This window comes from Zootermopsis nevadensis, unplaced genomic scaffold, assembly GCF_977971745.1.
Source record: "Zootermopsis nevadensis isolate Lab colony 2312 unplaced genomic scaffold, Znev_1.0 Znev_ptg000010l, whole genome shotgun sequence".
Classification (NCBI taxonomy): Eukaryota; Metazoa; Arthropoda; class Insecta; order Blattodea; family Termopsidae; genus Zootermopsis; species Zootermopsis nevadensis.
In genome coordinates this window covers 18,922,954-18,941,847 of record NW_028259142.1, presented here as the reverse complement: position 1 = coordinate 18,941,847, position 18,894 = coordinate 18,922,954, and the positions used below count along the sequence as shown (strand labels likewise).

Below are 18,894 nucleotides of genomic sequence, written 5' to 3'. Positions count from 1 at the left end.
TAAAACTACTGTAGTGCAGAACATATATGACCTAATAGTTGTATCCAGCACATACAGAAGAAATTTCGAAATTAATGTTGTCTTCCCTTAACCTGACATGATGCCAGAGCTGTTTGTTGTACATGAAAAATTATAAGAATTAATTCCTTTCAACGAAAATATTCAATTTTATGGCTCCAGCTGATAGTAATTAGTATTAACTGGTCTATAACCTATAAAGCAGATAATTTAGTTTTATATCTTACATGATGGCTCTTCAGGCTTAACTCTATTCCCAGAGTAAGCGAGACTTCCAGGAAAAATTACGTTGCTGATACCATGATTCCTAGACAGAAGCAAAGCATCATCCCCGGAATAACATGTCCCCATGTTTGAGACTGTTAAACCCGAACTCAAGTAACTTCCCCTGCTGTTCGCAGGTACAGCTGGTTTTCTCACACCAGCAGATATATTGTCCATGACTCTGTTTACAAACTTTTCACATGAAAAGATAGAAGCAATTCAAACAGTACATGGATTTGAAATATCATTTGCTACAACCAACTGTCCGATCTTGAAGCATTTTTATGAAATATTGATGCAAAATTTCAACTCCATCACATACATCCCCAAACAAAACCTTCCCCACTATTCCGCTTTCTTATTCAGAAATGTGCGTGCGCAGCGTGACACCAAAAAAAAGAAACAAACAATCGCAGACCGTATCAATGAGGCGCAAATTACAATTGAGAGAGCTGAACTGTACCACCAACAGATTTTTGCGCTGTTGTACTTGTATGCATAACTTGATTTAGAAAAATTATGCTTCCCTTCAACTTACTGAGAATAATTACCACACCGATAATCAACAATACAAACTACTATTTTAAAACAAACATAGATGGCAGCAGATACAGTTAGCATACAATTTTCAGCGCCTTGGACACATGCTGCCATCTAACATAACTAGTTTCGGTGATATTACACAAATACATACAAGATGGCGCTGTGATACTGACGATGCACATCAGGAGAAACAATAAATATATCCAGTCACACCCAAGGCTGTATACTCCCAAAACGTCAACTGCTGGTTCCCAAGTTCAATTGTCCTTCAGCACACCTATACTGACACACCCTCATTTTTATTCCGACTTTTACAACCCATATCCTTCTTGGCCTTTCTTTAAGGCCCTTTCGGAAAGAGAGGGCTGCATACAGTGTTTTTGGTCTAGCATCCATTCAATCTATATTTGAGAATATGCAATTCCTGTTTACATGACAACATGATTACAGATTTAAAGGCAAATCACTACTTTCCTGCTATACTGATAATTTTTCAAACCAAATTACAATGGTTCATAGTTTTCAAAAAAGCTCATTAAATGCACATTTAACAGAATACTTCAACGCTAGAAAATAAGATGAGGAGAGAGGCCGGTTTCAGTTTATTTTGAGAATAAAAACCTAACATCATTGTGATATCCAATGGCACGCCCCTTCACAATTCCTTGGAATGTGACTGGGGAGTGTACCATAGATAACATCCGACAACGTTACTTTTAAAATATGTATGTGCCGGAAGACCGCGGTTAGAACGCTGGCCTTGTAATCCTGGGGTCTCGGTTTCGAATTTATAACTTGTGTTGGGCAAGGCCGTGGTCTAGGCAACACGGAGTTTTCCTCCGTGGCATCCCAACAATTACTCCATTCACACACAGAAGAAGGCAATGGCAAACCACTTCTGGATCATCTGCCAAGAACGTATATGAACAGGTCCCAGTCCGAGAAAAGGATGGAAGGATCCTGTTCATATGGACCTGTCGTCAGACAGAACACTACAAATAAATAAATATAAATATGTACCGGAAAAGCGCGATGCATTATCGCTGTCATCCTACGACAATTACAGATCAATATGATTTGTAGGCAATAAATACTCACTACAATTCCGTGTTTGTAGTCCCTATTCCTATGCCAACATGGCGATCATTTCCAGAGAACACTAGCCACAGAACCGACCTCTTCTAGCTCACAGAAGCATAAATGACATTCCCCGCTCGGTAAATCACGTGGTGAACATCGTCACGTCCTGTAACTAACGCAATGAACAAAACTGGTATTTTCACCACCAATTAAACAGCTGATGCGCTGTCTGCTGTGATAACATTTTCGTATTGTTCTCTAAGTAATCAGTTTCCGATTAATAAAAAAAGAAGCAATAAGGAAAGAAAACAAATGCACATGCATTTTGGTGAGAACTGTATATAAATTAGACTCCAATTCATTAGGTTCTTCTGCTAATTAAGAGGTTAAGTTGCAAGCAGTTAATGTATACATTTTATGTTGGAGAGATTATTAATCTACTGCTACGCTTACACGTTTATACTGATTGTTGCATAGTATGGCCCTCTATGTGTATATTATGGTATTTGTTTATTTTAGCTAGAAGAATTCAAAATTCGATGTAAACCGTATTTCGGTACGGATTACACCTCTCCAATTTTGGAATGGTGTGAAAGTTTCTCGGTTTGTAAAGGAAAGAAGGAATAACAAGAGGCTGGACAGTATTTTAGAATGAAAAGCTTCATAATCACCAGCTGTTATTAGGGCGTTCAAATCCGGGAGGATCGCGACGAGCTGGTTATGTAGCACGCATGGGAACACAGAAACCCACAAATCTACAAGAATTCAGTCCGAATCACGTGGAGAATAGATTAATTGGAAAAAAAGATGGGCTTAAATAGAAGGACAACATCAAAATATCTAGAAACAATATACGAAGGTGTGGACTGGGACTAGAGGAGAGCTCTTGTACGAATACACGGTTATTACCAGCTTCTCCAGAAGAACTCTGCCCCGCGTATTTGGTTATGTCCCGACACTGCTTGCAAGAAATTAGTAAGCTTGTGCAGATCCCTAGTTTGCTGATGGCTTTGTTTCCTGACCGCTCGTTGCCTGCAGCTTGACTGACAGACGGAAGGAAATGCAGGCAGCCAGGTCGTCCCCAGTAGCAGCTGACAAAGCCTCTTGTGTTAGCACAGTCATTCCCCCAGTGGGGTTGGCCGCCACCTCACACACTGCTCCCGGATAAAATCAATCCCCCCCCCCCCAAAAAAACATCGCAAACACCAGTGTCGAACTACCTGCAAGAGCTGTAATATTCCTCCTGCTACCGGTTGTTTTGTATAACGGATACTGCCTGTCCTCATAAACTGTTTCCGTGAGGTCTGTCCTCACATTAAACTTCCACATTTATCGGTATTGCACTCGCATCTTAAGAGGTTTCCCCGCCAAAATTTTGTATGCATATCTTGATTAATCCTCACACCTGTTCTACAACCTATTGTCATCTGGTACTCAGGTGATTTCACTACCCCAAATTGCTCACTTCCTTTCAACCCTATAAACTTACCCGAACGTTGTGGTCACGTGGTTAACACTACTGCTTCGTATTCGGCAGGTCCCGGGTTCAGTTTCGGCTCGGAGACCGGCGAACGGAGCTCGATTCCCGTCAGGGGCGGGGTTTTCTCTCTTTGCCAATGCTTCTGGACCGGCTGTGACGTCTTCCCAGCCTCCTGAATTGTTTCTTTACTGCTAAATCATCTACCTTCATCTAGAGCTTCGTGGTCAGGAGCTCAGTTAAAGAAATAGACACGTATTCATGACTTTGCACTTCATTAAGTAATACAGAATGCTTAATTCAGTGCGTGACACTTAATTACGCACACAGACATTACCATTATCTTTTGGTGTTTACAGATGTAACAATTCCTGAATAATTACACGTAATTTCATAATCGATTTTTATCTTAACTTTAACACGAACTACAATCTTATTTTCTTTTGTTATTTCCAGTTACAAATTAGTTATTAGACTATTTATGTTATGACTATTCCAAATGTTCATATACTTACTTCTCAGCCAACATTGTACAAATACTTGACATCGGCCAATCAGATTTAATCATCCCTAAATCCCTTGGGGCCTTCCTATTAGTACATTTTGGAGTAGAATTAAAATGAATTAGACACAAAAACACCGGTTCAGTCAAGCAAGAATATAAAATGTATAAAAACACAGAAGTCTATGGCCTGTTTGTAGACATCAACCAGGCAATTTCTTTGAGGGACTGAGGAAAACCAAGAACGTTATTAGATATCAGGTACCTTGTCTGAGGTTCGAACGGGATTCTTTACGAACGCAAATTGTGTTGTTGTATCAGCTAAGCTGTTCTTAAGACTGGTGGAATAGTAGTTTTAAGTAGGTGAGAGTTCTAAATGTACGTACATGTAAATTTTCAGACTCAATTTATCAGTAAGAAATCAGTTTTTGTGGATGGTTTCGCGGAGCAAAAACCTACAGTTATGGAGATGACATAAAATAAATCTTCATGATATTTTCTTATATTCTTTTCCTCGTCCTTTACCTTCGTCCGTTTCAGCAGCGTTCGTATCCACACCAGAACAGCTGAATCGATTTCTGTGGAATTTGATATTGGAGAGTTTTACTAAAACTTTGTTGACACATTCCAGTTTTGGTTCAGTGGCAAACGAGTGGGGAATCGGCACCCGACATATTTTCCGCGCGGGAAATTCCTCTACCATTCACAAAGGTCAAATATCGGTCAATACATCAGAATTGTTAAAATACGCGTACATTTACTAATTTATCTTCGTGATTCTCGCAAGTGCGAATTTGTTTAACTCTGCAATTCCCCAAGAGGCTCGGGGAGATCTGTCCAATGTACGGCGTTCTCAGAATCACCGACCTCGCGTTATATGTTCCGTACAAACCTCTTTAGGATTTTTCGTTCGTACGCACACTGTATTGTAGGGGGTTCAGAATAATATTTTACAATTACACACCATTCTGGACAGCGTCCACTCTCTGAAGTGCATTTGGCACTTCTACATACAATATTTCGGAATCTGTCTACTGGAGCTTTATAATTTTACTATTCACCAAATATTATTGGGATTACAAATAAAAGTAATTGAATAGACGGAGCATGCAGCATGCATTGGAGAGATATTAAATACCCACAAAATTTTCGTCGGAAAATAAGATTGTAAACACTTACTTGAGAGGCACAGCTGTAGACGGTGAGATAATATTAAAACGAATCTTAAAGAAACATGGTGTAACAAAGTGGGATTGATTCAACTGGCTAAGAACAAAGACCAGTGAAGGTCTCATATGAATACGGTAATACATCTTTGGTTTCCATAAAACAGGTTTCTTTTTTGATAAACTGAGCTAATATTAACTTCTAAAGAAGGATTCTGCTCCGTGGAGTAAGTGGTTTAACCCTTCGTAAAAATTAATTATTTTATTCCGTATAATTTAGTGGTTCGGAGTCTTAATTAAAGCCAGCAGTTACAGAATACATAAGCCACCCGTACACTATCAATTACGAACTAAAACAAAAATAAGCCGAGAGATTCGTTTTTTTTATACAATCATGACAGATAAAGATGGTGGAATAATAAAAGAATCCAACTTTTTAATTCAATATTATAATCCCAATCCTGGAGCTCGTATTATAAATTTGTGATATTAATTCCAAGCATTATGCTATGCAGGTCACACTTCTTTTAATCTTCCTAAATTAGGCTCATTAATAATGGCATAACACACGACCCCAACGGCCACAACAATATTTCACCTGCCACCTCTTAACATTGCAGCATTTGTCTCTTCTGTGCACAGAAATCTGACTAGTAATTGTACAAAGAACACGTCAGCGTGTTACCTCACAAAACAGAGCGTAAGAATACGTCTGAATAATGAAGATTATTGCTTACCTTTCGCGAATTAATATTACCCTTGCTTTTAAACCGAGATATGTTAACTATTAACGTAAATAACTTCCACCTGCGGTTGATTTAAATTGCAGAACTACTTTCTTTGCAGGTAATTTCTATTGTGAATCTCTGCTGATACATAATGAAGAACAAGAAATGACTCATGTATCGATATTTTTTTTTATAAAGTCGTCATATCGAATGAATCGTTTAAAATAAAAGTCTAGCTCACAACTTGATGCATACGTGTGTCTTTGAGCCTCGATATAAGTTTAATCTTTTAAATAGTTTAACCTGTTCTCGACTTTAAAACAAATATATCTTCGATTCGTCGTCGTTCTCAAGTATTTGGGATTTTTTCTTAATTTTTAAATGTTTTCTGTCAAACGCGTATTTCTAAATCAATACACTCATTATATTCCAGCAGGTTTTTGGTTTTCTGTGTTTCGTTCTCTGTTTATGATTTAATTATGATGACCAAATCGAAGAGTATGAGATGGGTGGGACATATAGTACGCATGAGGAAGATTACGAGAACTGTACACACAATTTTTGTTGTTGAACTTAAATGTAAGAGGCCACTCATAAGGATACTATTAAGACAAATCTTAGGGACAAAGGGGTAGGGAGGTGTGGATTGGATTCATGTGGCTCAGGATATGGACCAGTGATAGGCTCTTGTGAGCACAATAATGAAGTTTCGGGTTCCACAAAGGCGGGGGGGGGGGGATCTTCTGACTACCTGTGCGACTACTAGCTTTTCAATAAAAACTCAGCTCAGTGGAGGTTTTAGTTATAAAAGTAAAGTACCAACAGCTGACGGAAATTAAACTTTTCAGAGCACTAACATGGTACGGCCAGTCCATCTCTGGAGAGAATGTGTTGCTTAGCATGGAAGTCTCTGTTCTCACTATCTGCCATGGTTATTAACATGAGAGCACCAGATGTCAAGAGTGGTCCCTGCACAACCTCCCTCATTATAACTGGCTGTGGCAAGGACTTATTACGTGAAATTGTCGGTAGGGATGCAAAAAACTTGTATTAAACTGCAGACGTGAATCCAGTAGCAGAGACGTAGGATTGCTCTGGGAGTTCTCCGGTAGCTTAATTGTGAATTAATACGAGTTTTGGTAGAAATTGGGGTGTACAGATACTAGGCTAGGGAGTCCCTTTGTGACACTTCTTACAACTTTTATTTCCGGAAAGCTGCGAATTTGGAAATTGTAGTAGGACCTAACGTATACAATTCTCTCAGTCCTCCAAAGGTCCAAAGGTCGCTCGCTGAGCTGTCTCTGTTCCATTACTTTCAGGATCGATCGAGGAATGGTTTTAATGTCGAGATAACATGGCTTAGAATTCAATCCACTGGTCCACAGAACGTGAGACAAACAGAGCGCTATCACGTCCCGGGCTATCTGAACAACGTGACATGAATCTTAACACGTACAACAGTCAGATTTTATGCATGGGGAAGGAAACGTTTGTTTCAATAACTCCGAAGCCATAAACTCAAGGGACTTGCGAAGATATTAAGTAAGAACTGGGGATGAACAGTGGTCGTGACTTGCTCGGGGGTACGAAGTACGATTTCCGTAATTTCTTCAGTGAACTCACTTCGCTCAGAGACACATTACGCAGCCCATGCTATACAATTTATGTTAGTAAAACACATACTAGCAGAGTGTTTGCAGTGTTAAAGAGGGAAAATTCGACAAATGCTTACATTTACTACAAATATTTATTTTATTTTATTTAGTGTTCTGTCTGACGACAGGTCCATATGAACAGGATCCTTCCATCCTTTTCTCGGACTGGGACCTGTTCATATACGTTCTTGGCAGATGATCCAGAAGTGGTTTGCCATTGCCTTCTTCTGTGTGTGAATGGAGTAATTGTTGGGATGCCACGGAGAAACCGGGGAAGCCCCCGGAGGAAAACTCCGTGTTGCCTAGACCACGGCCTTGCCCAACACAAGTTATAAATTCGGGCACCGCCGGGAGTCGAACCCGAGACCCCAGAGTTACAAGCTCGAAAATTTATCATAGGCCTGACGATTCGATGTTTATCGTTAAATATCACAGAACAATTATTATCATTCCTAAGTCCAACATCTTCTCCGAGACTAGAACCCAAGACAGTTTTTGGGTTTGTGATCGAAGCTTGTGTGATCCACTAGTCGAAACAAACGATTTCTCCCCCTTGCGCCGTTCTTCTATTAAGCTCATTTTCCGAGATACAGAAAACATCTTCAAACGGGACTCCCTAGTTTTAGAGATTATGACCTTTGTTCTTCCAATCTCGTCGAAACAAATAATTTTTGGTATTCGTGTTGTTTTTCTATCCTGCTTAGTTTCCAAGACATAGAAACCGCCTTAACCGAGTTTCTGCCCAGAAATTTTCTAAAATCTCTTCCTGGTTTCACGGAATGCATGTGGCAAGTTTGGTTCTTGAGCTGTAAGTGAACATACATGCACAATTTCTGTTGTAAGATGTACGTAAGTAGGATTTGAGGTTCTCGCAGTGGTGAGTACGAAGATGACTGTATTCTGGGTTGTAGCGTCATGTAGTATGGTAGTTCATCAATTTTCAAAGGTCCTTGCTGCCTCTATCATCGGGCAGCAAGGACCTCTGAAACGTTGGTAAACTTCTACCAGACTACACGGCGCTACAACCCAGAATACAGTAATTTTTGTCTTAGGGTAAATTGATGTTATAGCCAATTGTGAAAAAGAGAAATTAACTCTCAGAGTATATGATATTTTCAGGGGACTGGCTCCGTGGGTTGAAGCTGAAGGCTCCTGAGTGGCGCAATGTGTCAACCGGTTAATCTTATGTAGCTTTATTATTACCTTACAACTGTTTTGAATTTCACATTTTATGAATGACACTGATACGCCTTGATCGACCAGCAACTGCTTTGACACGAAAGTACAGCGGATTATCTACATACGACGGTACAAGGCAATGCTACTCTTACAACTTTTCTTCTCGAGCTTTGTTGTGGTGTATATATCGTGGTTCGCCTTCACAGTATCCGTCTATTGCAGAATTCTCATAGAAAGTAACAAACTATTTCCATTATTTACTCACAACAATTAAATTGAATAGATCGGTCAGTCACGTGATTTGGTACGGACTTCAATGTTGTGTTTTTAGGAGCAAATATCATTAAGACTTACTCGTTAATATCGGAGGTAAAACGTAGATTCAGGGGCAGTCTTTCTACTACGCTATGAAGACAATTTACATTGTATTTATATGCACCGTCAAAGTACAAAGTTAAACACTTAAAGATAAATAAGCAACTGCATCATTCACCTGAGACTTGCGAACCACAAATTATCCACAGATTGCCTTGGAGAATGTAATTTGATAACTACAGGGATAAGTAATAGGTCCCAAAAAGAAAGGTCTTAAGCAAACATTGTTCCATTTGTGGCGGTTTGTCAACGTAAGATCAGATCACCACTCCCAGCCCCAATAATGGAGAAAGAGAGTTCGTATCTATTCTGCATAAGGGCTGTTAAGAATCTACAGTTACATGTCACTCCAAATCAAACAAAGGATCACGGAACGAACACACAGCCATGCAACAGAAGTTTAATGTAACACAGATCATATTTAAGTAGGATGTTCTCTGGACATGTCCATTGTCTGAGAGTCGAGATTATATTTCGTTCCGAAGGGTGGCTCTATTTCCGTCTTCAGGTAAACTACTGGGAGAGGGGACGGAATACATATCCAACCGGACGAGACCAAACTGGTGAGTATGAGGATTTCTGTCTTCTGGGTTGTTGAGCCGTTTAGTCTGGTAGAAGTTCACCGACGTTTCAGAGGTCCTTCCTGCCTCCATCGCCCTGATAATGGAGGCAGCAAGGACCCCTGAAACGTCGGTAAACTTCTACCAGAATTCACGGTGTTACCACCCAGAAGACAGAAATCCTCATACTCACAGCCGTGAAAACCTCAAATACTACAGAACTGGTGAGGATTTACAAGGTTCAGTAGGGTGGTATACCAAATGGAAAACACTGGTATAGAAGACAAGTGTTAAATAAACACTTTAAAATGACAAAATAACTACGCGATGTGAGGTAAACAATGTTTAGTGTGTAAGTGTTTGTCGATTCGTGGTGTCTGGCGTCACATTTCTTCTTAAATAGGTATTCCGAGCCAGACGAGAGGCACATCTGGACACCAGGAGGCACAATTCGATTTGTGGAGAGATGAGGAGAATTTCTACCCCTAGTTCACGTCATCCCCTGTCAAAACGAATCGGATTCCATTGGTAGATTTGCTGTTACACACTGTTCCACAAATTAGACAGCTCAGTAATTGGATTCAGCTCAATCACATCACTACATGGTTCATTCATCATTTGCAAATGAAAAGATTAAGCCAACCAGCTCTAAAGATTTTATGAAATAGAATCGTCTTAAATGCTACATTACAGATGTGATCTCAAGTTCTAAGGCGGCCGATAAGGTATCTCGTGGTATTCTGTCTTTTAAGGCTACAGCCGGAATTGTTACCAGTATTTTAAACAGGCCACGAGAGACTCCTTCCAAATCCATACCTATTGATCATTCACGATCTTTATAATTACATTATACGCTTATAGCCTCTGTGACTGGAAGTGATGTTTAATACAAAATTAGAAAGGCGTACTTTTTGGAGTAAACTGACATTCCAAAAATATTCTTCACCCCACGTAGCACTGATGTAATCAGAGGTTACTGTTGAGTCTTGGGCCATTCTTGTATTAATGACATCCCAGGTCATGCAGGTTGAGTATCGCCGTAGGAACAATTACCCACTGTTTACGCAGGCTGAGTACCCCCACGAAAAATGCAATGAACAGAAAAACAAACATGGCCGGGCCCATGAAGTGTTTTAGAACGTGAAGAACGATTACGTTAAAAAATCAACTTTTGGAAGAAATGCTTTACGACAGAGCAGGTTGGTGTGCCGATAACAATTCGAAAAATGCCCGCTTCAAATCTCGCCAAGGTTTACTAATGGCTGTCTAGACTAGTTATGTATTTGCAAGTGTGAACGCTGAAAAATACTACAAGTCCCCTTACAAATTCAGACTTTCACAGAAGACATCGTGTTCTGGAGGTCCACGGTTCGATTCTGGTCCTGGTGAGCACTATCCTGGGTCTTTTCGTGTTATTCGTCATTTCCTCTATGCAAATTCTGGAATAATAATTTTGAATAATACATGTCCGCTTTCTTTTGTATCCTCTTCAATTCATCATTCAAAATTCTTTACCAATCGACACTGTTTAGTCGAAGCAGTTTGAAAAGCGTTGTTAAATAAACATTGCCATATATTCTGTTTTCATTAGACGCAATATGTTTCTTCTGCAGCTGAAAGAATCTTGCAGGATAATCTGAAATAAGGTCCATCTTTAGATGTGCTCCAACACAGCAGCGACTAGTGCGCACTCAGTCCAGACATGTTGATCCAGCTGCCAGAGGAACACGGGACAGAACGACAGAGATAACGAATGAATTAGTAGGGAGAGCGAGTGAGATGACAATCCAGAGTAGGTGATCAATAGCTCGCTGCTGCTCCCCGTTTCAGTCCAGTCCAGTCCAGCCAGCATCCGCCTGTACCCGCGGTCGTCTGGTGTGGCCTGCTACAAACATCATCCATCGCTCTACTGTTGTTCAGGTCACTGTCTCCAGACACTCGACCCCGTGAGGAGCCTTCTGTGCTTGCAACAGCGACTTAGACAGCTTTCTTACAAGGTAAGTTGCAGGCACATCTTTGGGGAATGCAGTGGATGTTGAGTGTAGTCTCAGGCGAGAGTCTTCAATATTACACAGCACTGGCAGATTTATATCTCATGTTAGCGGCCGACTCCTGCAATAATGTTTGATAAAATCTTTTTTAAAGTTTTACTGTTATTTCCTGTGCTTGGGGGGAACATAAGCAAAGATTAGATCTGAACATATACAAAGATATTTCGTGTTTAAGTAATGAGGTTGGGCTACTTCAACGAGATGCAAGAAGTTTATGCGTTTGGGTAAGGTGCCTTACGCTACTGCGATATCTGAAACCGGCCATCCTAATTAACAGACTGGGTTTGACAAAGATGTCTGATGCTACAACTGATTATTTTATTTAACGACGTTTTTACCTCATAAAACTAGACGGGGGGGGGGGGGGGAAAGTGATAATGAATTATATGTAAGGTTTTCAGAATAAATGGTTGTAGACTCATCTGACGCACAGTTACAGCATTTTACAAGAGACTGGGCCAAGACAGGTCTAGATAGTCACTAATACGACCAGGATTCGAACTGGATTCCTAAGTGTAGAGTCGCCGTACACCAATACGGTTCATTTTATTTTACCATTTATGTGTGATTTTTTGGGGGATTTTGTGAATAGTAAGGTTGAAAGAATACAAAAATCACACTTCTAGACATTTTTTCCGTTTACAGAAAAACGTAAATAGTGGGTTTAGAGGAGCTTCAAAAATACGGTTATGATCGCGAAAAGACTGAAGTTTATTCGAAACAGATGGGCCAATTAACTTCAACAAACTTCGTTGTATCTTACCCATGTATGCTACACGGCCCGCCCATCTAATCCTTTTGGATTTAATAATCCTAATATACAGTAAATACGCGTAGAAACGCGAACAGTAACAGAGTTTAATTGTTTTATTTTAATTAGGACACAAATACTATTATGGTAAACAAACCAATAAGAAAGAATTTGGTAGAACGATGAGAATTGTATATAAAATTTTTAGTCGGAACGAGACATCTTAGAGCAGAGGGTATGATATTAAAATACATTAAAGAAACAGGCGTGAGGCTGTGTACAGGATTAATGTGGCTTTAGATAAAGGCCTGTGGCTGACTGCTGTTGAACATGGTACGAAATCCAGGTTCTATGAAAGGACGGGCGACTGTTAGCTGTCTCAAACAGTTAGATAATCACGCGATTTAGGCATGTTTTAGCACTCCACTCTCGTATTTACTGTAAGAGCCTTCGAAATTCATCCAAGGCATTATCTGATAATTTTAATTGTATTTTATGAGGCGGTTTAGAAGTACAGTTAAAATTCTCTGAATCAAGATCCATGTGTGTGTGGTTCATCGCTAGCAAGATAAAAAATATATAATAAGTAATGAACTAATAAATTTCGTAAACGTTAAGTAAGCGATGACGATAAAAGTAATGGAGCGTGCAGTATTTATTTATTTAGTGTTCTGTCTGACGACAGGTCCATATGAACAGGATCCTTCCATCCTTTTCTCGGACTGGGACCTGTTCATATACGTTCTTGGCAGATGATCCAGAAGTGGTTTGCCATTGCCTTCTTCTGTGTGTGAATGGAGTAATTGTTGGGATGCCACGGAGAAACCGGGGAAGCCCCCGGAGGAAAACTCCGTGTTGCCTAGACCACGGCCTTGCCCAACACAAGTTATAAATTCGGGCACCGCCGGGAATCGAACTCGAGACCCCAGGATTACAAGGCCAGCGTTCTAACCGCTAGACCACCGTGGCGGCCTACGGATAAATAAATTTGCAAATGTTATAGACAATTTTTTAAAAAAATAAAAATGACAGCAAATCATTAAATATAAAGACTGTTTACATATTTCTGTTATTTTCGTTGTTTGCATCGATAATATGGGGTGATTCGCAGAGTAAAAATGACAGAGATGAAGAAGTTCGTAGAGTAACTTAAACTCGCACGTGGACCCAACGATAACGAATCATGTTGTGGCAAGCCAAAGCTTTGCTGGTAGGCATTTACCAACTTTAGAAGTCTAATCATTATCCCAGTTCATGCGGCAATAACAGAGCGTGGTCTTGCCGCCATTAACACAGCTGCCATGTATTTGACATGCTAGAAGGATTCCGGTTCTGACATAATTGGATGTGTGGTTTAATGCTATACATTGCGGTCGCCAGTTTCAATATATTTGTCCATGCGGTCTGTCTTGTGCTCAGCGTATAAACCCCCGGCCAAGTGGAGAGAGAGAGAGAGAGAATCAAAACCTCGGTTAATTTGGGCGGAATTTGTGGTTGTCAGCGTTGAAATGTGAAATATTTTCTTGGAATTCTGTGTGTTTCATAACTGTTCATTTTGCTGCTAGGTATGTATTATGTAATTTGAACTTCATGTATCGTAGATTTTATGTTGGGCCCTTAGAAACTGCAACAGATTCAAGGAAAAATTGTATTAATAAAATTCAAACAATGCCCGGTTGCTCTGTTCCAAGGACAATTTTGCGTAAAAGTAAGGAAAACGGTAATATTTCAGATTCTCACGGCGTAAAGTGTGACGATGACTGTCTTCTGGAAAGATGGCGACGACGTGCAGTCTCGTAGAAGTTGACCGACGTTTCGGATATGCTTCCTGTCTCCATCATCAGGGGGATTATTTTAATGATGGAGGCAGTAAGCGCCATTGAAACGTCGGACAAGTTGTAGGAGAGTACACGATACATAAGTCTCGTCATCTTTGTTAACGAAAACGAGATCCTCGGTTCAAATGACATTTTATTATGCTGGATGTTAGTCGAGGGATTTTCAGAGTTATCGCTCTTGCTTGTTGAGCCATAAGTATTGAAAACGTGTTTATTAAAAATTCTATTAATTTTCTATTCCAGTTTACTCAGTTTCCTTGAACAAAATAAGTTATTTGAGATCTGACAGTAAGTTTGCTTGAGACATCTTTCAATTTCAGTTTTAATTTCTGTAGTAGCGAGTTACAATCAGTGGAAAAGAGAGGCTTTCCGCCGGACCAAATACAGATGATGCAGTCGACGTTAAAGCTTCATTGGAGTTATGTGAGTTGAATTAATGATGCATTCGCCGACTGTCATCAGTTAAGCGAGACAAGACACAGAACGAGACAGCCTCATTCATACGACGACTTCCTGTCTTCGGTCAGAGATATGAATACGTCACGTGTGAAGGTCTGAACACGTTAGTCCGTTCATGCATAAGCAGATCACTTGGCGCATAAACCGAGGAGGATGAGATGGAAAGTCATGTAGCACGCGTCGTAAAGATGAGAAATGCACACAAGAAACACTCGGAAAGTGTGAAAAGGGATTTCTTCTGGGATGATGTAACGTGAAGTCCAGTAGTGACTAGATTAGCCATTGTTTAACTTCTCAACAAGAACTCGTTCCCATGGATTTAATATATCGTGTATGTATGTATAATTTGGAAATGCGTTTTATTAACCATAACTTTACTACTACGCACATACAGTCCCAAATATTTAAACTGTGCTACCTGCTCGGTGTTAGTGCTATCACTAAACACTGATCTTATTGGGTATTTGCCAGTTAGAGCCACGGTGGTCTAGCGGTTAGAACGCTGGCCTTGTAATCCTGGGGTTTCGGGTTAGATTCCCGGCGGTGCCCGAATTTATAACTTGTGTTGGGCAAGGCCGTGGTCTAGGCAACACGGAGTTTTCCTCCGTGGCATCCCAACAATTACTCCATTCACACACAGAAGAAGGCAATGGCAAACCACTTCTGGATCATCTGCCAAGAACGTATATGAACAGGTCCCAGTCCGAGAAAAGGATGGAAGGATCCTGTTCATATGGACCTGTCGTCACACAGAACACTAAATAAATAATAAATTTGCCCTTTAGATCATCGAATCTCCTTTCAGTTATGATGCGGTTTGTCTGCAAATTGTCTTGCGTTTGAACCAACAAAAAAAGGTTGTCTGCAGACATTACGTCTTTGCTGGAAAGCACAGGCGACAGTTCTGAAAATACGTTTGCCCGCGACGGGTTAGCAACTCTTGAATTCTGGTTTGTATTGCTTGAAGGACGCGTCTCCCTGAGTTGGTATATGAGCATTCACCGACGAAAAACTACAGCCTTTATGCTGTAGGCCTATACAATTTGATGTTTTTGGCTAAAATGGAATTTTAACTCGGCAGATCAATTAGATATGGCAAACTACCTACATCAGCTTGGAACTGAATGGAGACAGACATGTAAAAATGTATATATCCCAATTGTATTTTGGTTTCGCAGTGCGCTGTCGATTTTGACTGATAAATGGGTTTACTCTGTATTAATTCGCACGATTTGAACCACTTTAGAATTATGTGGCAGAACATTTGCTATGCGATAAAAGCACTCGTAAAATTGTATTATCCCAATATCAGCAAAATTATGGAACTTTTCAGTGGCCCTTTCCGAGTTCCTGAAACGTTGTTCACGCGTATTTTTCAAGTGTGAATGACAAAATACTTTAGCGTATTGGTGGTATATATTCTTCGAATGAATTCAGTGCAACTGTCTCATATAGGCCTGTCTTATAATTCTGCATGCAATCTCTTCCAATCCTGAAAGTTTTGCCAAATATGTGAAAGAGTTCATGATTTCATGGGGGGAAAAAATGAATTGAAAACAAACCATAAGATGAATTCTGTGAAAGCTGTTAAAAAAGAAAGAAAGAATGAATGAATGAATGAATGTTATCCTACGTAAGAGCTGGGCATCGAAAAGAATGATCCAGATACGAAATAATAGAAATTCGTCAGCAAATACAACATGAATAAAATCATCAGTATTTATATTTAATCTCTAATTGGAAGGAAAGGTAGAAGAACTGACTAAAACGGAGTTTAAACCTCTTTCATCAAGTGGAAAGCCACCATCTCCGGACATCATGTTGCGATGCGTTGCTCCTGAAACCAACTCACTCTGACTGTCGTCCTTGATTTAATATTTCTAAACCAGTCGTCGCGTGTGGAATTAAGAAATTAGCCAGCCATCAGTCGGGAGGAAATCTTCTTGAATGCTCCTGGAAATCAAGCGTCCAATCTCAACTTCTGCGTGCAAGATAACTGTTCTTTCAGAACTGTCCGCGAACTCGTGTAATGAACTTCCGTTTCTCTTCAATGAAGATCGTAGCCAGATGTAGACTTCGTTTTGTCTCAGAATTCCCATTCACTTTTCGTCGGAGTTGTGCATTTACAGTTACAGTTCTACCATGTTCACCACAGACACATTTTCACACAGCAAGTTAACACCATGGAAACAAACCTGTCTTTCATAACCACCGCGATTTGTTTCGTTATTTGTGCCTAAAACGTCGAGATTATTATCCGGGAAGTTTGTTTTTAAACGGATGATTTAATCTGTCCATTCATAGGGTAGTGGTAACTATACATACCACCTACTTTAAAGTTCATATCTCTACATGTCGAAGACATACTATTTATAGGATTCATTTGGTTCTAAGAATATAGAGCAAATCGTAAGATTTTAAGATTTCACTTCTAAAATTTTGTTTTTATTAACCCACCGGCATAATTTTACAAATGTATTAGCCCTACGTCCGCCATTGGAAAGCGCTGCCTACATTTTCGGTTGAAGGCAGTCAAAAAATGGCTTGAGAAATTAATTATAACTCATCCGCTCATTTATGGAACAATAAAGTTCACTGCCGTGTTCACAAAAGCCTGCCACTTCTCCGTATCCACAGGCAGATGACTCCAGTCCACATCCCCAAATCCCATTTATTTAAGATAGGTCTTAATATTACGCTCCCATCTACACCTAGTTCTACCAAGTAGTCTTTTTCCCTCACGTTTCGCGTTCCTGCTGCTTGTCTTTCGTCTCGGTTCATTTATTATCTTCTTGGTCCCTCTTTGTCCTGTCTTGTGTTCGTCCCTTAATGTAAGAGGCGTTGTTTCAGACTCATGTATGCAGAATTATTTCCTTATGATGTTTTTATGAAGTGATTCTTACTTTGTGGAAATATGTCTGATACAGAGGAGTTCGAAGAAGCTGTCACCCGTACGTGGTATGCGCCACTATTGAGCAGTCTTGTGACGTAGTGTCTCTCAATCGGCCCCTTTCAGATGACTTTCCACCGCTGTTCACGGAAATTACCCCCGCGACAATACAGCCTGTGGCACACACGTTACATCCAGTAAAGAACGCCTCCAGACATCCACCCACTCCCCCTTCCTGAGTCACAAGATAAATGGGATTCTCAACTAAATATCTCATATACAAATGTTCGACGTGATTTATATCTGAACGCGCACTTTTGTTTGGTATGAGGCGAATGTCCTTAGGATTTGTTTCCTTCATGAAATATACATAGCGATATATTTCAATCTTACTTTATTTATATAAGAATAAGCCCTACATTGAATAAGGCAGAGAAAATGTGTCTGATATATCTCCTTATTCAGAATGGTCTGAAATAAGGGGATGCTTTAGCGTCATTTAATCTTAAACTTCGCTTTAGAATATGTCATTTGACATGAAGAGGCTGGAATTCAGAAGGAAAACATTAATTATGGGGCCATACTTAAAATGATACTCATAATACTAGACTATAATACCATCAACTGAATATTGGAACGACAAAAACCTTCTTTCAGATAACTTTCTTTTAACGCGAAGACGGAGAGAAGGACACAGCCCAAAGAAAATGCTTGCGTAATGCACTAATGCACAGCATTGAACATGGAAAACTCGAATTCGGTGTGGTCATAACGAACTTCTAAAATCCTTGCAACATTTAAGAAATTATATTTAAGTTTATATAAAATGTTATACACCTGAAGATGGTTCTTTTAGAACTGAAACATGTCGTGTAAAAAAAGTGATAATCTAATGTAAATCGAACATTTCGATAGAGAACATCATTTAATATATTTTAAATATTTAAATGTTAATTATAGTAATATTTTAATATTTAATAGGAATTTTATTGTGATTAGACTGACAAGATTTAAACAAATATAAACAAATAAACAAAAAAAAGTGTGATAGAACCAACGCGGAATTCTAAACACCAAACAACGGTTGAAACGGCCTGTGTAATTACTGCATCTGCGGAAACACGAAACATTACGCACACTGAATATGGCCCCCGACGTTATCCCTAGCGTATGTCATTAATGTAATCCGTGGGTATTTAAATGAACAAACTGCAGGTTTCGACTGATTAACGTAACGGAAATTGCTAAACTGCCTAATTTGCATATACCAAATAGTTAATAACAATGACGGAAACAGAGATGGAGGTTACTGTGTATGAAGCACGCTTTGCTAAATGCAGCCAAACATGTTGATTTGA

At 39.7% G+C, this 18,894-nt stretch overlaps 3 protein-coding genes across 4 annotated transcripts in view; 2 read left to right on the top strand and 1 right to left on the bottom strand.

Annotated features, from left to right (window-relative positions):
• The window catches only part of PAN3 (Poly(A) specific ribonuclease subunit PAN3), a 55,741-nt gene that overhangs the window by 18,223 nt on the left and 18,624 nt on the right, over positions 1-18,894 (bottom strand). Inside the window, exon 1 of one of the 2 annotated variants that reach the window (XM_022059104.2) lies at positions 246-866. The exons of the other annotated variant lie outside the window; for it this stretch is intronic. Coding sequence (XP_021914796.1) covers positions 246-459 — 214 coding nt within the window. The 5' untranslated portion in view covers positions 460-866. Of the gene's footprint in view, positions 1-245; positions 867-18,894 lie in introns of those variants that run through there. 2 annotated transcript variants of the gene reach the window in all.
• The window catches only part of LOC110827436 (uncharacterized), a 37,435-nt gene continuing 29,943 nt past the window's right edge, over positions 11,403-18,894 (top strand). Inside the window, exon 1 of the mRNA XM_087346730.1 lies at positions 11,403-11,544. The gene's annotated coding sequence lies outside the window, so the exon portion shown is untranslated. The remainder of the gene's footprint in view (positions 11,545-18,894) is intronic.
• Fuca (alpha-L-fucosidase) overlaps positions 11,408-18,894 on the top strand; it is a 46,546-nt gene continuing 39,059 nt past the window's right edge. Inside the window, exon 1 of the mRNA XM_022059102.2 lies at positions 11,408-11,544. The gene's annotated coding sequence lies outside the window, so the exon portion shown is untranslated. The remainder of the gene's footprint in view (positions 11,545-18,894) is intronic.